We start from the raw sequence: 20,527 nt of genomic DNA on the forward strand, positions 1-20,527 counted from the left end.
TCCAACCATCCCATGGCCTGCCTGGAGAAGATTCCTAAGATGTCAAAGTCACAGTGCAGGGAGCGAACAGGCCTGCCACCTCCCTGAGGAGAACCCATAGAATAGATGATTGCCTTGGCACAAAGCAAATGGCAATAACCAGTGGGCATGAGACACTGCCCTCAGGTGGGACCAGACATGGCTGAAGAAAGGAAGGTCCACATAGGAACCTGGAAAGAGCAGAACCCCAGACTCACTCCCAAGTCCCAGGTCAGCAGAGGAAGACAGGGTCAAATGGTTGAGTTCTTTTTTCCCTTTTTATTGGCAAAGTAAATATATTTTTATGAAGGACCAAAGAAAATATACATAATTGTAACATATATACACCGACTTTATAGAATTTTTTAATTTCAAATTTACACAAATGTCAACGTGTTATTAAAAGATATTTTATGTAGATGCGTACCTATGTACAATTTATTTACATACATTCATAGGATGTGAAATAGACCTGTCAAAACAAGCTAGTCCAATTGGTACTAATATCTAGACCTGATGAGGAATGCAAATCTAAGTCAGACTGGGAGGTGCTAGCTAGTTGCTTGGCATCCACCAGGCCAGTTCCTGTCTCCTCCTACCACAACCCGGAGGATGCTGATGTCTGGAGGAGGGTGAGCCAGGCTGGGTACCGATGGATATGGCTCCATTTGTCTTGCATTTAAGCACATGCATTACAGCCTAGAGCAAGGGTGGCCATTCTCCTGGACCCTCAAAGGCCTCTTGCATATGGCAGTCCTCATGCCACAGTTCAGCCCTACACTTTTGACCTACTTCCTTGTTCCCAGCATGGCTCCTTCTGGGAACTATTTCGACACAAGCGAAACACTTCTTCCCCAGCAATAATGTTGGCTTTGGCCCAGGTAGGGAGCCCAATGGGAGAAGGGCAAGGACACCCCCCCCCCAACAATCCTTCCAGCTGGCAGGAAGGCACAAAGGCACAAGGGTGCAGGCCTGCCTGGGCCACCGGGGAACCAGCCCCGGGGACCTTGGGGACTCTAGGTCCTCCCCGGAAAGGCAGACATGGCGGTTCTGGGTCACACCTCCTAAAATTCAGAAGGGGGCTGGTAACACTGTCACATCCTTCTGAAGGAGGCAATAAGTTATTGCATCTAAAAACAAAGCGTGGGGCTGGGGGAGGGTGGGGTGGTCACTGCACTCAGTTGATGGCGCGTACGGCCCGACTGCTCCGTGGGAAACGATGCACCTTGATGTGTTTGGAGAGGTGGTCACTCCGCGCAAACTTCTTTTCGCACACGGGACACTGGTACGGCTTCACACCCGAGTGAGATCGCCGGTGTCGTGATAGTTCATCTGAGCGGGAAAACCTGTGGAACATGGCGGTCAGCCAGGCCAGCGTGGGCACCACCACTGCAAGTGACCACAAAGCCAGTGCCACAGCCTCCCCAGCACCAGGTGGGGGTACAGTTGGCTAGCAGGCTGGATCTTAAATGATTAGACCGCCTTTGTAGCCACCCAATGAGATCCTGGCAAGCCCCAGTGCCCCTGAGACCTCCCAGAAGCAAGGGTAAAGACAACGAGGCATGGGTTTTCTATCCTGGCCAGGGCCTGCTTCCCACGGTAGCTGGCTACTGTTCTGCATGGGAAAGGGACCTAAGGCTGCTAGCCACCTGGGACTCCCTCCCTCCCACAGTAACTCAGTGGAACTGGATCGCTCCTATATTGTCAACAGCAGGTCAGCAGTATTTGGTCCCACATAGATAACGCCTGAAGGGCCTGGGAAGACCCGCCAGAGCTGACAGGCCCAACAAAGGAACCAGACTCCTCAGACCACGGGAGCGCCTGGCCATTCTTCTTCTACTGCACAGGGCAGAAGGACCTGGCATTCTGTAGACCTGGACATGGGATCCTCTGAGATGCCTCCAAACATGCCTTCACGGTACGTCTAAGCATTTAAATGGATTTCTGGAACATGCCTCTCTCTCAGTCACTGCAGGCCTGGGAACAGAGATCCATGGAACAGGCAGGAACCAGAGCTAGGCCACAATGCCCAGGCTGTTTGGAATAACTTCAGAGACCTAAGACTCTCCATTTGGCTTTTGCTCTAGCAACAGGACCCCAGGGCCTCACTACCCCACCTATTCACTTTTCCTCTATCCTTGCGACAAGACACTTACGCACTCTCCCCTCTCCTCTCTGTCCTTATCCGCTCATTCCTCAGTCTATCCCCAGTGTCACTTCCTGAGGGTCCTGCACCATGTGCTGAGCTGTACCACAGCACTGCGCACCATCTTATTATCTCTTGTGTGTGTGCTGGGGAAGCAAAGCTCGGACACACAAGCACTCCACCACCGAGCACCACCTCCAGCTCCGTGGCATTTTCAGACTAGTTCCAACATCTTGATTAGGCTCAGCTGTGCCTAGACAGCGTAAGTTCCAGGAAGAAGAGCGCACTCCCTGTTCTCTGTGTCCAGGAGGTGCATTTAAATGGGGGGTGCTCAGCAGGCACCCCGGGATGAGAAAAGATTGTCACACACTGATCACTGCATATACCCCCAGGAACACACAGGAGTCCCAGGCCCAGCACCCCATTTCTAGATAGGTGCCACTCGGTGTGGCAGATGAGGTGGACAGCAGAGACGTCACACTCAGTTGCTAGAGCTACGGTCACCTTAGCTCAGATTCTGCAGTAGACCACCCTGACCTTAGCCTGGGGAACAAGAATAATAGTGACATCGACAACCGGCAGGGCTCATGACACCAAGGGCCTCAAAATCCTGTGCTTTGAGCAGTGCAGGGCCTGCAAAGGCAGGCAGAGCCAGTGTGGAAGCTGCTGCCTTGCAGCCATGTCCCAGGGACCGGGCACGGGGATGTCTCTTAGAGGACTACTTAACTAGATAGAATTCACAGTGATGTGAACTGAGACAGAACACCTGAGGCTGGAATGAAGCCTCTCCCCTGGCCTGTCTGCTCCTGCCTCTCAGCTTTCTCTTCCTGGCCTGGACCCTGTGTCATAGCCACGTGCTCTCACCAGGCGTTGGGCACGGAGCCTCTCAAGGAAGAACAGGTTTGACAGTCCCCATTTCACTGGTCCTGAGCATCCGGGACCTCAGTTTCCTCCCTCACTTCCTGCATGCCTTCCTGAGAGGGACAGCAGCTGAGGGGCAGCCATGCCACAGAACAAGGTGTCCCCATTCCAGAGCCTCCCTCTGCTGTCACAGCCTTTTGGTACCTGACAGGAATGTCCTGGTAACTGAGTTGAAGATGACCCCTGCCTGACTGGGTCACATCCTCTGATAACAGCCAAAGGAGAAGCCTGAGGCAGCAATGAGCAAGAGATACAAGATCTTAGCTGGGCAGGACACAGCCTTGGGATTGGTCTGGGCAGGTTGCCAAGTCCTGCTAAACCCTGGTATCCCTACCTTGGGACAGTAACAATGACAGGCTTATCTCAGGGGACAATTACAGACAATGGGGCTTCAGATGTGGCAACTGTTTAAGAATTGTGAGCTCCTACTGAACGCAAGACGTTCCTGGTACATGGCAAGGGCCTGGTGCCTGGTGTCTGTGGGGCAGGTTCATAACTCTCGCCGTTGGGTGATAGGGCAGAAGACGCACAGGGGCCATCAGGAATGCCAGCATAAGAACTGTGTGAGACACAAGTTGCCATCTGCCAGAAAGTCACTGTCAACAGCCAGATCTCAGAAACTGCAGCCCCTAAGGCTGCATGTGCAGTGTGCAACCTGCAGATCATATGTGGGCATCTGCCAGCCACAAGGCCAGAGGACATGCCCCTACACATGGGCAGCGGTGATGAAGGCCAAGAGAGCTGGCCTGAAACCAGACCACTAAGCCCAAATCCGGTACCCACTTCCACCAACACTCAGTGGCTTTGGACTCTACTGTCCCCCTCGGGGCCTCCTGTGTCCACCATGGATGCCGGTAGTACATGACACACAGTGGCTGACAGCTATTAATACTCACTTCAGCTATGGCCCAGCGAGATTCTTTCTGGAAGGAGCGGCTTGGCCACTCTGGAACAGGATGTTCCACTGCAGGGAACAAAGGAGGCCTGTGTCTGCAAGTGGGGAGAGGAAACTTCTAGGAAGGCGGCAAGCAGCCACTTCCCAGATGGTTACACCAGAATAGGCAAGCTGGCTTTAGTACCTCCTGCATGCAAAACCACGTCCTAACAGGGAGAGAGGAGGGAATCCTGGCCACACAAAAGCAGAATGCAGTGGGGTTTGGACTGGGACAGGTGCCACCTCGGCTGCGGGGCAGTCCCCTGGGCTGTGGAGGAATGGGAGTAGGGGCAGGGGCTTGGGCACATTTAGGAACTCAGGGCCCAGTGCCAGCACCAGAGCCGGATGGGAAGTATAGAACACGTTGGACCAGCCAGGCCCAGCTGCAGGTGGAGGAGGGGCCTCTCCCCTGGGAGGTGAGCAAGAGTGTGGAAAGGAAGCAAAAGTGTGGAGAAGCACTCTGAGTCTAGGGTGGGTGAGTGAGAAAACAGCTGTTAAATTCCTGACTCTGTCACTTTTTTTTTTCTCTTTTTTCCCTGAGACAGGGTTTCTCTGTGTAACCCTGGCTGTCCTGGAACTTACTCTGTAGACCAGGTTGGCCTTGAACTCAGAGATCATCCTGTCTCTGCCTCCCAAGCACTGGGCAACTCTGCAACTTAGAAGTTGTATGACCACAGAGAAAGTGCTTACCAGCTCTGTGGCTCTATTTCCTCCGTTAGGAACTGACACGAGCATGCTCAGACCAGTGCCTCGTCAGAGCAGTTACCACCATGCCTGCTACTCTCTCCTTTCCCACAGCCAGGAGCCAGGAGCACAGCACAGCCTAGGGGCTGAGGATGTGGCCCATTTGGTAAAGTGCTTGCTGAGCAAACATGAGGACCCAAGTCTAGATCCCTTCGCACTTACATAAAAACTGGACACAGTAGGGTGTGCCTGTACTATCAGTGCTGATAGGGTAGAGACGGGATGGGGCTCACTGGCCAGCCAGCTTAGACAATCCATGAGCTCTAGGCTGTGAGAGACCCAGTCTCAAAAAATAATGTGGAGAACTACTGAAAAAGACACACGATAAGCACCCCCCGGCCTTCATGTGCATGTGTATCTGATCACAGTACACAGTACACACGTACACACGTACACACACACACACACACACACACACACACACCACAGCATATACTATGGCCACTTCCAAACCTGGCTGTACTGCTGGAGAATCAGGCGGGTGCTGCACCCATGGGAATGTACCCCAACCCCAAGATCACACATACTAGCTACATCCTTCTGACAGATGATCATTCTGTACCTCGATTTCCCTCTGTAGAATGTGGGTTACTGCATATGCTTGTAGAGTTCTTGTGAGGACGCAATAAGCTAATGTGTGTATTGGGGGTTCACAGCAAAGGCTGAGCCACCACAAGCATCCTGGGGCCTGTGACGATGGTGAGGGAAACAGAGGGGAAGGTGGCATGGCTGATCTTGCTAGAGAAGGCGTAAAGGCCAGAGAGCACACTAGGGAAGCTGTGGGCCACAGCAAGGAGGCTGGACTGGAATTTAAACACTCCAAAGTGTTCTCTGCATTTGAAGGCCACATCAATTTCAGGGAGTAATGAGCTCCCTGAAGGGCATATGCAAGTGAAGGGGTTGGTGGGGATCCCAGCACACGGTGATCCCCAAAGTGACACGCTACCGCCACCATCATCATCGTCATCACAGTCCATCCTGCCTAAATCCAAAGTGTGGACCCACCCTCCCACCTAACTGCAGCAAGGAATTGCTGCCCACTACACTGCTTCTGAGTGGAAGACTGACCACATGCAGGGAGCTCACAAACCTTCTAGGCCCAACCCTAGGCTTCTAATCGCCAAGAATATCCTGGGGATCTCAGACACTCAAACTTCCAAGTCTTTCCTGAGGCAGATGCTACACGGGGACCTTAACATGGACACCATGTTCCAAGTCTTGCTGAGTGGGCTCTGCCTGGGCAGTGAGGCCAGTGCAAGATTCAGGGTCAGAGCCAAGGCCCTTCCTTGGATCTCACGCTTCCTGGAGCAACACTGTGGTGGGCGATGGCCTGCCTTCCAGCCCTCATCCTTGACCACATCTTACAGCCTGTAACCCCGGCCTGGCCTCTTTCCTTCTGGAGACGCCACTTAAATGGCAGCACCAGTCAAAGTGAGCAAGCAGTACTTCCTGGGGCAAGCAAGCCCATGGAGTAAGCACTGTTGGGCGAAGGCTATTCAGTGGCCTGTCCATGAGCAGTCCCTGTGGGTGCAAACACCTGCCAGTGTCCCAGGCAGGACACCTCGGATATTCCTCTCCATAGTCTGACTATGGGAAAATGACCATTAGCCTCATGAAAAGAGGACACAGTGAGACCCCTACATTAGCTCTGAGCTCCAGAGAACAAAAAGAGACAGATAGGTGATTACAAGTTGATAGCAACCCCAGGGCGGGCTCTGGGCCTGTCCCACTGCCTCCTCCAAACAGGGTCCATTGCTCCCTCCGTCCTCAGTCAACACCCCTGCCAGGTCTCTGTCTAGGCTCCTCTTGCCCTACAACTTTTCCACTCACTTACCACCCCACAGTACTGCTCTGCATCCACTCCTGAAATCATGGCTCAGAGAAGAGACAGCAGACCTAGGGAGCCCAGCAATTGAACAGGTTAAGAGAAGACAACAACACCTCTCAGGAACCTCTGCAACCCAAAATACTGACTGAGAAAGTTCCTTTTCTGGTCAATTTGGTGCTGGAAGGGAAATACTGCCACTGTGACAGGCCATCCCCCAGGCTCAGTCTCAGCAGGCCAGCACCTGCCCTGAGGCTAGCCCCACTAACTCAGAACTCCCCCTCTGGGACTATTCCTGGGTGCCAACCCACATCAGGTACAAGACGTGCCCATACACTGCAGACGACAATGTCTAGCTCTATCAGATCTGTGCATACAGATGAGCCTCACCTGACACACACACATGTGACAGACAGACAAGATGGAACGGTGCTGCTGCCACACATGCTATCCACCAAGGCCAGAGCATCTGCCACCTGGCTGTAGCACCCTGAGCGTGTGAGCTCTGCAGGCAACTAGCCTCCTGAAGACCATGACAGGCACCCAGGGCCTAGGACAGGGCAACACCAGGATTCCATGGTCCCTGTCATCACATCTGGGCAGTCTGGATCCATCCTATTTTGTGGAACAGAAGTCTATAGGATTCTGCCACCTTTGGCGCCATATGATAGCTGTCTGTCCTTCCTTTTGGCTGTTCTCTATGGCTTCCCAAACACACCTCCAGTCGCCAGGGAAGAAACAAGGCAAAGCTCAGCCCAAACTTGTGAGCAAGGCTCATCTCCTGGCTGGAGGAAAGTATAATTTTCCAGTTCAAGTCTCAGGGCTCACATTCCACTCACACAGTACTGTGGCATGGGTGGTTCTTGACCAGTCAGAGTCTCCATGTACCTGACCAGAAATGTCATGGGTGTGATGGTAGTACTTACCCCAAGGATGCTGAGAGGCCTGCACAGGTCTCTGGCCCAGTTCCCTAGCTGAGCTTCCTTCTGCTTCAGCCCAGCTTGAGAGACCACATGTAGCATAAGCCCAAGCAAGACTTACCTGGTCTTTAAAGAAACCGGAGACCAGGTGGCTACCGGCTTCAGTCACCAACAGGGACAAGGAAGTCTCCAGCAACTGTGCCAGCTCTGATCCTGACCCTTGCCCACCCCTTGCTCCTTTCCTAATCCACCTTATCTAATGGAGAAAGGGGCCTTGGCAACACACCCTGGTGAGCAGCGATGTGCCTCCTAGCTGGCTGCCCAGCCTGTCCATGCATACTGACCTCCAGCCGCAGCCCGGCCAGGTGCAGGCGAAGGGCTTCTCGCCTGTGTGCCGGCGCAGGTGGGCCTTGAGGTGGCTACTCTTGGTGTACATCTTGCTGCAGCCGGGGAAAGTGCATTTGTGCATTTTGAGAAGTTCTGCTGCTGGGTTCTTGGGGAACTTCTGACCCACAAGGAGGCCAGCAGGGCCAGGACCTAGGGATCCTGAACCAATAGGTTTGGCAGCGATGGGCACAGGCGCGATGCGCACAAACTTGGAGGGCAGGTTCAAGTTGGAGGATGGTACCACTTGAGGCAGGAGTGCAAAGGTCTGCCCCTGGATGTTAACCAGGAGCTGGGCGACCTTGACACTCTCTGGGGCTTGCCCTGGGGAGGCTGGCCCTGAACCTGCCTCCTGCTTCACAGCAACAGGCTGGATCTGCAGCAGCACGGGCATGGGGCCATCACGTGCCGGCCCCTCACCAGCACTTTGGGCACCACCCCCACCAGTGCCACCTGGTGGCGGGGTACAGCGCTCTCTCCCACCAGACTCTGGATGGAGGTGGTTCCGGTGTGACCCAGTGGAGAGCTGGCCGCAGGCCTCCAGGTCCCTGCTACTGCTCTCTGGGGCCTCCTTGACCTCAGCCTCCATGTTCTCTTCCAAGAATTCTTCAATCTCCTCCAGGGTAGGCTGGAAGGGTCTGGAGACATCATCAGGGTCTCCTGACAGGAATTCGGGGAAGCAGAAATGTTCCCCTTTCACAGGCACAGAGGCTCTCCTCCATGATCCCCAGGTCACAGGGCCACTGCTATCTCCGACACCTCCACTGCCACCACCACTGCCCAGTGTGGCCTGAGACAGTAGGAAATCCAAGATGCTGTCCTGGGCTTCAGGGCCTGGACCTGAGCTGTAGCAGGAACAGAAGGCTTGCGAGTCAGGGCTGGCACAAGAGCAGGGGCTGGAGACATCGCTGTCATCCTCAGAGATGGGAGAGGGCAACATGTGGTATGGTCGCCGGCTGGCCAGCCTATCACCCAGGTACCCCACTGAGCATTTTGGTGACGAGAAGGTCTCGTCCACTGGAAGCAAGTGGTCCACCATGCTGGCTTGGCCGAGCCTGTGGTGGCTGCAGAGGGAACAAGGGAGGTCTGGTTAGAAGGACTGCATGCTCACTGGTGCCTCGCAGCCCCCACCCTCGGTTGCCTGCCCAAGGCCTCCTTGTGGCCAAATGTCCAGACCCTGCTTCCATCCCAAGGGAAAATGAGGCCGGCGAGTGTGTTTTCAGAAATTGCATCACCCTGTTTGCAAAAGAGCCCTCTCCAGGCCCCGTTGCACAACCCAGGGCACTTCTGGTTTCAAACATTTTCCAGAATGATTCTGGAAAGGAATAAAACAAGGAATGCTCTTGTCTGTGAACAGCTGAGTCCAAGGGGGAAAGGAGGCCAGGGGGAGGAGGCCCTGCAAGTGGCAGGACCTAAACTCTGCCCTCTACCTGGAGCTAGAGAGGGGGTGAGAAGGCATTTGCACTCTGAGCCCAGGCTTCGGAGGCTTCTGAGCGAATAAAAGCACAGGCTGCTTATTAGATGTTCACTTCAGATTTCAAAAATGAACTTCTGTGAATGTAAGCACAGCGTTCCCAGAATTGAATGGGACACGCGTGTATCTGAGCTGCCTGTACTTTAGCCTGGTAGCTATAATGTGGAGGGGAAAAAAAGGTTAGAGGCCATTAAGTACCTGCCTGCCTTCACAATGTTTCCCTACAAACTTCCAGCCGAGTTCCAGAACCACCTTTCTCCTCTACGACTAGGAGAGGAGACACGGAGTTGAGCCAAGCGCTCCCTCCATGGTGCCTAACACTTTTCCGCCATGATGGACAAGGTCCAGTCCCTGGTGGCCATGAGGCTCCAGAAGGTCTGAGAGCCCAATTCGTGGATAACTTCCTGGGACCTCACAGCCTTCGGGCAGGATGAGGGGGTGACATTTGCCCTTGGCCGATGTGTGGGAGCAGAGCCTCCTGTCCTCCCTCCACCCCACCTCTCCTGTCTGGGACACTCACCGACTTGGGGAAGCTCAGCAGATGCCCGTGTCCCCTCTTGGCAGCACACTCTGCCGTATCCCCAGCACTCAGCACCACACCATGTACCCAAGAAGGGCTCAGAGAATGTGGACAGAAAGGAGAGGGAAAGCCGTGTCCTCCAAAGCCAAATCCCATGCTAGGTCTGGCGGCCAAGGAGAGTCAACAGTATCTGGCTGGGTTGGGGCCACCTCTCTGGACCTTTGTCCCCACCCAGTGACCACGGCTGGCTGTGTGATTATCAAGACTGGAGAGGGGGAATGCGCAGAAATGTAGAGTCCATAGTCTCTGCACCCACATCCTGGCCATCATCTCCACAGGTCCGCTCCACAGCCTGGCACCTGGCACTGCCCAGCAGCCAAGAGGCCAGAGTCATTTTGCTCCCCTGGGTCTCAATTTCCCCAACTGTTCTATGCCTCAGTGCTCTCTAAGTTTCTCTCTTGCTCCAGGGAATAGAGGCAAGATCTGAGCCTGAGGGTAATCCTGCCAGGAGGCCATCTAGGTTTAAACACTCAGCTGAGGATCTAAAAGCAGGAGAGTGCTTTAAAATACATGCTCTTCACTAAGGCAGGTGTTGAGCAGGAATCAAGTGCCAGACAATGCGAAAGGCAAAGGCGCGGGACGCGCCTCGCCTCACATGCAGCTACCAGCTGCGTGACCTCAGGCAAACGGCACAACTTCTCTGTGCACACATCTGGGTGCTGCCAGTGTGACCCAGCTCTGAGGCCGCATGCACACCCAAAGAACTCATGTATACCGGAACACTTATTAAGATTTGGACAGTCAGGCAAACGCAGGGCGCATGGTATCCCAGGACTTGGAACAGAGCCACCTAAGATCTGAGATGACATGATCACAGCTGGACACCCCACAACACCAGGCGATCACACTGTTTTCAAATGTGATGGTGGTCTCCAGACTCCATTGTTAAAAGGATAGAAACCAGTCTGCTGTAAGTACAAACAGTGGTGCTGGTGGGCAGAGCGGCTCATTCTCAGAATCTCAGCAGTCAGGAGACAGCCCCGGGATCATGAATTCAAGGGCAGCTGTGTGAGATCCTACTGAGACTTGGAAGCGGGGCAGGAACAAGGTAGCGAATGCAGATACAAAAGTGGAACTGCACAGAAGAATCTCCCTCCCGCCATAAAAATGTTTCCGATTCCTCCAGGGCCCAGGGCACCAGCACCCTGCCCATCCACGCTGCCCCTCCAGCTGCTTCAGGCCTGGCTCATCTGCACTAAAAGAGCCTGGGCCATGGCACCAACAACTCCTCTGTGGAAGTCTCTCCAAGAGTTCCAGGTGGGAGCTCATTATTTAGATATTTCAACTCAGAAGACACTTTCCCTTAGACAAATCACCCGGGATTATAGCTTTCACAGCAGGCACCACTGTGAGACCTGTCTATGCTCTGCTTCCCCACCAGAATACAAGCAGTTATGACTCTTCCGTACAGGCCAAGATCTAGAGTCAAGAAACAGCCCTTGACTGAATCCAGGAGCGGAGAGGCCCCGGGATACTGAGGCGTTGAAGACCCAGAGCTGAAAGTCTGAGTGCCAGTGCTCAAACCGGTCCCTGAAAAACAGCAGCACGTGGCGCAGCCAGAGGCGCAGGCTGCATGCAGGGGGAGGGGGCACCCGGTTCTGGGCACGGTCCCTGGCCGGCCGCTGGACTCCGCCCCCTCTCCTAGCCGGCCAGGCCTGCTGTTTATCCTCCCGGGGACACAGCGGCTGTAGGAACAACATGTAATTGATAACAAGCCTAGAGCCGGCCAAGGGCTAGCCATTGGGTCAGCGTGCAAATCACGGGGGTGGCGAATGGGGGCCGCTCTTCAAAATAAGAGTCTCCTTCTCGAGCAGTCCTAAGATCCCCAAAGTTACATTCTCACACCTGTAGGGTGGTGGGGGCTCCCCATGGTCGGGGGGGGGGGGAAGCATTTGAAGGACTCAACCAAACATCTGGGATTTCACCTCCGCATACCATGAGAGAAAACAGCCCCTGTACCCTGCTGGCGAGAGGGCTTCCAAGAAGGGTGGCCTGCCCTGTTCCGCGGCTGCTACCCTCAGCCATCTCATCGGTAATGTTTGGTCAAAGAGGCCTGGGGGACTCTGCCTTGGGAAGAAGCGCAGGAACGCTGCGGGTGCGCGCAAATGGGTGTGAGTTTGTGTCGTGTGACTGCGTGTGCGGGGCGCAGTGCAGCCGTGCGGGTGTCCGCCAGGTGCCCGCGCGTGGGTGTCCACCCGTGGGTGTGAAGTACGCAGGGAAGGAGGTGGGCCAGACTCCTGCGCACGGCTTCGGAGAGCACCTTACCCTCCGCCCGGTGCCCCCCTCCGCGTCCCCTCTTAGGCCACCGCTGCTATGACCGACAGTAACCTCTCCGCCCCTCTGTCGCCAGGCCCCGCCGGGCGCCGCCATATGGGAGCGCAGATCCAGGAGTGCCACGGACGCGCGTGGGCTCCGCGGGCAGGAGCTGCGTACACCGGGTTTGCCCTCCGCGGGCCCCGCGCTTTCACAGGGGGGTTCCCGCACTCCCCGGGCCCCGGCACGCAGCTCGAACAGCGCGCGCCAGGGGACGGCCCGCGATCCCCCGGGCGGACCCACGCGGCCGCGGTATCCCGCGCGTCTCCCACCTGGACTCGGCGTCGCCTGGCGAGGCCTCGCGCGTGCGGCCCGGCTCCGTATGCGGCCGCGCGTCCAGCGCTCCTGGCCGCAGCCCGCGCTCCCTGCGGCCGAGCTGGGCGCTCGCCGCTCGCCGCTCTCCGCGCTCTCCGGCCGCTCACGTGACGCCGCGGGCGCCGCGAAGGCTCGCAGGAGGCTCGGCCTCGGGCGCGCGCCCCATTGGCTAGGGCCGCGCGTCACGCGCCCCGCCCCGCCCCGGCCGCGCCCTCCCGCAGCCCACGCGCTCCCGGGCCTCTGCGTGGATTCTCACTTGGTCCTCCGGTGCGCACGGGAGACGGGCCTAAGGACCCACGGAAGGCCCGCACAAACCTGAAGTGCAGGCCACGTGGGGCCTCCTAAGCGGAATCGTCTCCGCAGCCCCCTCCGCAGCCCGATCAAGGCCGGATCTAGTAGGGACCGTGTCTAAAGGAATCATTTGTAAAAATCCGTCTGCTCTTTTCTCCAGCGGTCATGGTTACCCACGGGAATGCGCACTCGCTGCGCTGCCCTAGGCCTCTGCGACTGACTGTCCGCGGAGGCTTGTGACAGTGCGGGCGCCTCCCCAAAGACTGCAGGGCGCTTCCCGATCTGCAGAGGGAGTTCCAGACTTCAGTCCCAAGCCATCCTGGGCCACTCTTGCACCGACTTAATTAATGAGGAAAGTGAAGCCCTAGAAAACACGTGAGCAGAGGGAGCAGGGTACCCAGCTGTGCCCTTTAACCCACGCTAGACCTGGTTCCTCAGCCAGCATGAAGAAACCCGCTGAGAGAGCACGGGCCTTCCTAGCCACACATAGAGGACCAGGCAAAACCAGGTGTGTCTGCCTAGGGAGCTTCTTACAAATACCTAAGACATTTGGACAGACCTTCTTCGTGGCATTTCTTACCTGGTACTGGCAGGTGGCCAACCGTTCCCCCCCTGTTTCTCCCAGCGGTCCGTGCTGGAGACAGAATTTGTTGCGCCAGCGGGTCTGGGCCCCCTTAATCAAGGATCTGGGGGCCTTCCAGGTCACTGCGAACGACCCACCAGTTAAACTGAGTCTTAGCCAGAGCACTTGAGGCAGCCTGTGCTCATCATAAGCCGCTGGTCATCAACTTTATGATCTTAGACAAGGTACCCCCTGCGGCTGGGGCATTCTGCAGCCAGGGCTAGTAAGCAAAGCAGGTGGCATTGGCTAGTCTGTAAAGTTGATTGATCCCAGCTCATCCGCTCAGGGCAGGGTCAGGCTGGGCCAGCACACTTCTCCACTGCACTGCCTATGCTGGGCTCTGCATTCCTCTCACTCTGTCCAACGTCTCGCACCCCCTAGGGAGAAGTGCAGCCAAAGGTCAAAGGCTCAACAGCGAGGGTGTAGCTGAGCAGCCTTGGCCCGGGGGGAATATGCCCCAGCTGTCCAGAAACCCATGACCAGCTTAGGGCATTCTGCCTAACCCTGAGTCAGATTAGACCCCCTTGCTTCAGAACCTTCCGGAAGCTCACTCACAGGTAGTATATATAACCCAAGCTTTCTCAGTCTCTCTTGGGTCCCTTTCATTCCCCTGACCCCGTGTTCTTGCTCATGTTACTCCAGCCACATGGTCGCCAGCTTACCAGGCACAAACTTCAGGGCCTTTGCATATGCTGTTCCCTTTGCCTGGGTATGCTCTGACCCCAACACTCAACGTGGCTCTCTCCTCCAGGGTTTGTAAGTGATAGATACCTTCGAGGTGAGCCTGCATTTGCACTACCTCTTCCTTCCCCTCTTTTCCTATCCAGTTTAACAGTTCTGGATACTTACTACCTTCTAATTTATTAAAAAGTTTCACTTTATTCTGTGTTCTCTTGTCTACTGCAAAGAATGTAAGCTGCACAGAAATTTCTAGATATTCAGAAGCAGAGTTTGCATGGCCAACACCATGCAGAAGCCTGTAATTTTAGGACACGGGAGCAAAGGCAGGATCCCCCGAGCAAGCTGGCTGCTGGACCAACTGGAATTGGTGAGCTCCAGGCTCAGCAAGAGACCCTGCCTCAATGAACAAAGTGGAGAGAAGTAGAGAAAGACACCAAATGTCAGCTTCAGGCCTCTACATGCACACATACATATGCTATGTGTGCCCGCCCCCAACATGCATATTCACCCCGCACACACAGAAAAGAAATTAAACAGGGATTTACCCTAAACAGGGGACAGTTGGTCCTTTGGGAAATCAGAACAATTTTCTTGTAAGAGACAAAACAAGCTTCTGTCTGATTGACCTGTCCATTGGTGAGAGAGGAGTGTTGAAGTCTCCTACTATTAATGTGTGGGGTTTGATGTCTACTTTGAGTTCTAGTAATGTTTCTTTTACATAAGTGGGTGCTTTTATATTAGGGGCATAGATATTCAGGATTGAGACTTCATCCTGATGGATTGTTCCTGTTATGAGTATAAAGTGTCCATCTCCATCTCTTCTGATTGATTTTAGTTTGAAGTCAATTTTGTTAGAAATTAGTATAGCCACACCCGCTTGTTTCTTAGGTCCATTTGATTGAGAAACGTTTTCCCAACCCTTTACTCCGAGTAGATGCCTGTCTTTGTGGTTGAGGTGTGTTTCTTGTAAACAGCAAAATGTTGGATCCTGATTTCGTATCCAGTCTCTTAGCCTGTGCCTTTTTATAGGTGTACCCTCTTTTTCCACCATCTAGAAAGAAAAGCTCCCACATACAGAAGGAAGGACTTATTTGCTTATTTTCAGAGTTGAAGCTAGATGCTAGGGTCTCAGGCTTGCTAGGCGAGTTCTCCCTGATGCTCCATTTCCACACCCGCTAGAGAGAAGGAAAAGACAACCAGGCAATAGAAACTCTCCACGGGAGACCTGGATGGGGCAGAGATCTCACAGCAGCAGAAACATCCCATGCACCATCCACTCAAAGAAATGCCTCATAGAAAAGGCCAGAGAGTGGGTGATGGTGGCGCACACCTTTAATCCCAGCACTTGGGAGACAGAGACAAGCAGAACTCTGTGAGTTCAAGGCCAGCCTGATCTACAAAGCATGTTCCGGGGCAGCCAGGACTATTACACAGAGAAACCATGTCTCAAAGAATAAAAACAAATGAATAAATGAATAAATAAATGAAAAAAGAAAGAAGACGCCAGAGAGGGTGTCGAGCTCCTAGTCTCTGGGAGTCTTTTAAACTTTTTAAGAACAATCTTTGGCAGTGGAATGACTTTTATTTCTTCAAATTTGCAGGGTTTTTGTTTTTTGTTTGTTTTTGTTTGAAACAAGGTATTGATATAGATCCCAGGCTTTCCTGGTATCCTCCTAGCTCAGCCTCATTTTTGAAAGCTTAATTTAAAAAGACTTATTTATATTTTCCGTGTATGAATGTTCTCTATGTGCACATGTATGCAGTGCCATGGAGGCCAGAAGAGGATGTAAGATCCCTGGAATTGGAGTTACAGACAGTTGTGAACCACCATGTGGGTTCTGGGAATCAAATCCAGGTCCTTCGCGAGAATAGCCTGTCTTTTTAAATTCTGAGCCATCTCTCTAGCATCATGTATTTTAATTTTAAATACCCCTTTAATAGAAAAACTTACATTGCTTTTAAAAGGAAATAAATGGATATAAAATATGTTATTTGAGCCAGGCAGTGGCACTCGGGAAGCAGAGACAGGAGGATCTCTGTGAGTTCAAGGCCACCCTGGTCTACAAGAGCTAGTTCCAGGACAGGCTCCAAAGCTACAAAGAAGCCTTGTCTTGAAAAACAAACAAACAAAAACAAAAACAAACAAAACGTGTTATTTGAGTATCATATGGCTTTGCCTGTAAAACCGCCTAGTAATGAGTCCTTTGGGGGTGTTGGTATTTTCCTCCTGTTTTCTCGCAAATTTCATACGTTTTATCAAGATATATTTGATTTTAGAGTCCTTCTTTCTTTGCTTTTCTTTGTTTTATTGTTTCTTTAGAATTGCTATACTTTCTTCCCCTTAATAGTTGCTATTTAATCTGGTGCATAATGCATTTAAGGTAAGAGCTCTATCACTGAGCCCCAGGTATAGCCTTTTAGCAGGAAAATAGAAGTCGTTCTCCTTGTCAGGCACATATTCTTCTATTGTTTCCTTATTTCCTGAGATATCTTTATGACCAGATCCCTCCTCTGCTCAAATGTCACATGAGCCCATGGCTTTCTTGATCGCCAGGTCTGAAAGAGTCTGCCCTGCTCTCTGATCTCTGGCCTTGGTTCATCTTATTTCATGGTTCTGGTTTTCTAGTTTTTACTTATGTGTCATTGCCTATCTTTCCCACAAGTCAACAAGCTCTTTAAGGTCATGGATTTGGACTGGAGATAGAGTTCTTGCCTGACTTGTGGGGCCAGGGTTTGATCTCCCGACACAGCACACACGTGCAAGCACACCTACTCACAGATAATAAAATAAAGGACGTGTATCTTGGATTGACATTCTCCTGGTTAGCTTAGCTTCATTTCCTCTCCCATGCACATGTTCCCAGATCCAGTTGCACCCCCAAATCTGCAGCCCTCCCCCTGACAGCTGCTGACAACAGGGACCTCATCCTGCTGGCTTGTTCCTGCAGAGGCAGACCTCTGAAGCAATGCAGATGGACTCAGCAGGAGTCCCGTGGGGTACTGGCCAGGGCTTGTCTTGCGTGGGATGCCTGCTTCCCTGGCAGCTCACTTCGTTACAGCATGAGCAAGCATGAAGCTGCAAGTCCAGGACGAGGTGTCACAGGGAAGGTTTCCCAAGACCTTCCTCCTTGGCTTGGAGACATGGCCCTCTTCTTGCCCAGTTCCTGTATGGTCTTCCCTGTGTTTGTGTCCTGATCTCTTCTCCTAAGGTTTTCATCCCAGTGGCTTTTTTAAAATTCCATCTTTGAAGGTCCTGTCTCCAGAACACAGTCTTTCTGAAGGACTGGAGTTAGCATCATGACATAAGCATTGGGAGAGACATCCAGTTCTTGGCCCTTGAGTCCCTTGGGTAAACGGCTCCCCTAAAGCTGCCTCACCTGCAGCCATTTAAGTAATCCCAGTCCAGTTACCCAAAGGAGGCTGAGGCCACACTGCACACTGCCTGGCCCCACCCCCACAGGGGTTGGCAGCCCAAGGGTCCTGCTGGCTGGGAGTTCTCAGCCGACAGCCACAAAACAAGCCCCCGTCCACGTTACCCTGATGTTCAAGGCTCTAATCAGTTACATCCATGCCAACAGGCCTCTTGCCCCACCTCAGGGAGGAAGTTGATATGGGTAGCAAAACAAGGGTCTGGGTGTTCCGCCTCATTTCAAGCCCTGCTCCTGAGCCTTGGGTGTACGTTTCCGGGCAAGTTGCAACCCTTCCATTCCTGTCTGAAAATGAGAATGACCCTGAGGTGTCTGGACCCCGGAGGAAACTCATTCAGAGCCCCTGTGCAGAGGGCTATGGGAATATTGTCAATCAGAGCCTGAGGAGATGCACCCTTGGAACCCACAAGGTCTCTTCTAGCTTCCCAGCTGGAAACAGAACTTGGGTGCTGCCTGGCTGTTCCCGCTGGGTGCAGGGATCCCAGACGCCAGATGGAACTGTGATGCTGGGGCTCCCTGCCCAGAACTCTCCAGGCCACGCTACTGTCGGAGGCTTCCTGTCTATCAATCAGCCCTGCATCCTGGCTGGTGCTGTTCTGCTACAGTTAACTCCTCTCTCCTGAGTCTCCCAGACATTGCCCCTGTAAACTCCCACAGGTCCTTCCCCAGGGTGTCTGCTTCTCTGAGGACAGAACAAATGCAGGGAGCCATTCTGTGGCTTGCTCAGGAATTGAGTGAATTACATACCAAACCTTAGAAAAGCGCTTGGGACCAAGTAGAAGTTTTTGAGTGGGGGCCACAGCTCCTTCCTGGAAGCCAGTCTCGGGGATTACAACTACCCTGTGTATAGAGGTCTGATAAACATATCTGACATATGACATATCTGAGGTCATATGTCACTCATCTGCATGTGCATGCTGACATCCCTCTGTACTCAATAAATGCATAATTACTACATTGCAAATAATAATAAACTATGTACTTAAAGAGTCAGTCTACAACTAAGTTAACGAATCTACTCTATAGGCAACTAGACTAATTTATTGCAAAGATTTATTTTTATTTCACATGTATGGGTGTTTTGCCAGCATGTATGTCTATGCACCATGTGCATGCAGTACCCATGGAGGCTGGAAGTGGGTGTCCAATCCCCTGGAACTGGAGTTTACAGATGGTTGTGAGCCTCCATGTGGGTGCTGGGAACTGAACACAAGACCTCTGCAAAAGGCTTCTTAGGGCCCAGAGTGTGGTCCACTTCCGCTGGCCTCAGGCCCTTTGCACCACTGCTTCCTTTTCCCATCACCTCTACATTCCTTAGGTCAGACCTGACATTTTCCCGACCTCCTTTATAGTTAGTACCTCTTTATCTAAGCATTTTTCTAGGTTTGTAATGGTCCATTAATTAGTGTGTTCGTTAATTAATCCTTGTCTCCCATGGTGGCATTGCCAATATTGCTCAGTCTCCTGTTCTCAGAACTTCTAGTTCTCAACAGAATGACCCCAAAGAAAGACCATGTCTCTCGACGCCCCTGTAGCTGGCAGAAGTGAGGTGGAAGCTCTGGGTTAGCCCACTCGTGCTTCTCCGAAGGTAGGGACCAGGAGAACTCTCGGGGGCTAAGCAGACAAGGCCATAGTCCGGGAGGGGATGCCAGGGGAGAAGACCGTAGACAGCTCGTGCAGGGCATCTGCTTCACCAGGCGGGCTTCAGGAGAGTGACAGAGACATGATGCGTTAAGCCAATGTTGCTTTGAGTCTCTGTTGCAAATGGTTAATGGCTACCGGTAGTCTCCGAAGCGTAAAGATCTGACTTAGGGTTCTTGCCTTGGGATGGCTTGAGTGACACCTCGTAGAGCTCTGGCTTTGGACCTTTCCCAGTACTGAACTGCAGTCTGGTGCTCCCTTGGTGCTGGGCAGCAGCAGTGACCACAGTTCCCAGTCAGCTGCCTGACAGAGGCTGTGAATGCAGGGGCAGGGGTTGTGTACACGGTGATTTATGCAAGGCGCTGAATGCAGGGTGCTATGTACAGGAACTGTGTATAAGGTACTTGGGTACAGCTGCTGTGGGGTGTTATGTAGGGAGTATTGTGTGCAGGGTTCTGGACACAGGCGCTGTGTACAGTGTGCCATGCTGCATTGCTGAGTGAGGCTGCTACATAGATTAGGTGTATTCAGTGCATTTTCTACTTTGGGGAGTACGTCAGGAGGGGATTCTGAGGAGGGTCTGCCCATGAGGGACCGAGTCTGTTCCTAGTCATCTCCCAGCCAGCCTGGTGGGATGGGCTGCACATTGCAGAGCAGCAGTGCAGTCAAATGCAGTAGCAGCCACTTTATCTTCCACTCTGGAGAAGCTAGAGGATGGGGCTGTGTGACTCAGGGAGCTGTGCTGGCAGCGGCAGACAGGAGGTAGTAAGCAGGAAATACAACCCCAGGTCATTGACAGAGCCTCCGAGTTCTTTCGGAGACGCTTGTATGAATCCCCAATTGATACAATAAGTCACTTTCCTGAGTGCCCATCATATGCCAGGCACAGGGCCAAGAGCCAACAGGGGTGTGTCCTATATGCCAGCTCAGTCCCAATGCTTGACAGAGTCTGCCTCACTTCTCCAACCCAGTGTCCCTAGGATGTTGGTGCTGTCCTATAGGCATGGGCATAAGAGTCCATAGGAGGAGCTGGCATCATCAGGACAGGAGTGAATTCCTGTCTGTGTAAAGTGTGATGGTACCATGAAAACTCAGCTCAAAGCCTGACTGGCAAGGTCTGCCTGAGGACTCACATGGCAATGACATGTAGGTGATAGGAGAATCCTGAGCCCAGACCTTCTTGACCTGCTGGGAAGGAGCTGAAGTCTTGGTCAGAACTGAAGATGCATCCAAATGCTACCTCTAGGCCCTAGCATGCCCTCCCAAGCCATATAGCATGGGCCTCGCCTG

The 20,527-nt window shown here is 53.2% G+C and overlaps 1 protein-coding gene across 3 annotated transcripts; it reads right to left on the reverse strand.

The window, feature by feature from the left end:
- Nucleotides 1–287: 287 nt before the first annotated feature.
- On the reverse strand, nt 288–12,696 carry Klf15 (KLF transcription factor 15). 3 transcript variants are annotated; one of them, XM_057761345.1, is made up of 3 exons: nt 12,532–12,695; nt 7,853–8,956; nt 288–1,364 (listed from the first exon to the last, which is right to left on the reverse strand). In XM_057761345.1, exons 2-3 carry the CDS (start codon nt 8,929–8,931, stop codon nt 1,196–1,198), a joined length of 1,248 nt encoding a protein of 415 aa, XP_057617328.1. In that variant the 5' UTR covers nt 8,932–8,956; nt 12,532–12,695; the 3' UTR covers nt 288–1,195. The 3 variants fall into 3 exon arrangements, with proteins under 3 accessions (XP_057617328.1, XP_057617312.1, XP_057617321.1); XM_057761329.1 differs by lacking the exon at nt 288–1,364 and adding an exon at nt 1,371–4,075 and having other exon boundaries at nt 12,532–12,696; XM_057761338.1 differs by lacking the exons at nt 288–1,364; nt 12,532–12,695 and adding exons at nt 1,371–4,075; nt 9,887–11,799.
- Between the last annotated feature and the right edge of the window lie 7,831 nt (nt 12,697–20,527).

This window comes from Chionomys nivalis, chromosome 1, assembly GCF_950005125.1.
Source record: "Chionomys nivalis chromosome 1, mChiNiv1.1, whole genome shotgun sequence".
Taxonomy (NCBI): domain Eukaryota; kingdom Metazoa; phylum Chordata; class Mammalia; order Rodentia; family Cricetidae; genus Chionomys; species Chionomys nivalis.

Excerpts from the sequence above, each read along its gene's own strand:
- Klf15 (XM_057761329.1), bottom strand. The coding sequence starts at position 8,931 with ATGGTGGACCACTTGCTTCCAGTGGACGAGACCTTCTCGTCACCAAAA. Across the intron at positions 4,076-7,852 it reads TGGCCGGGCTGCGGCTGGAG|ACACAGGCCTCCTTTGTTCC; the intron begins GTCAGTATGCAT and ends CCCCACTTGCAG.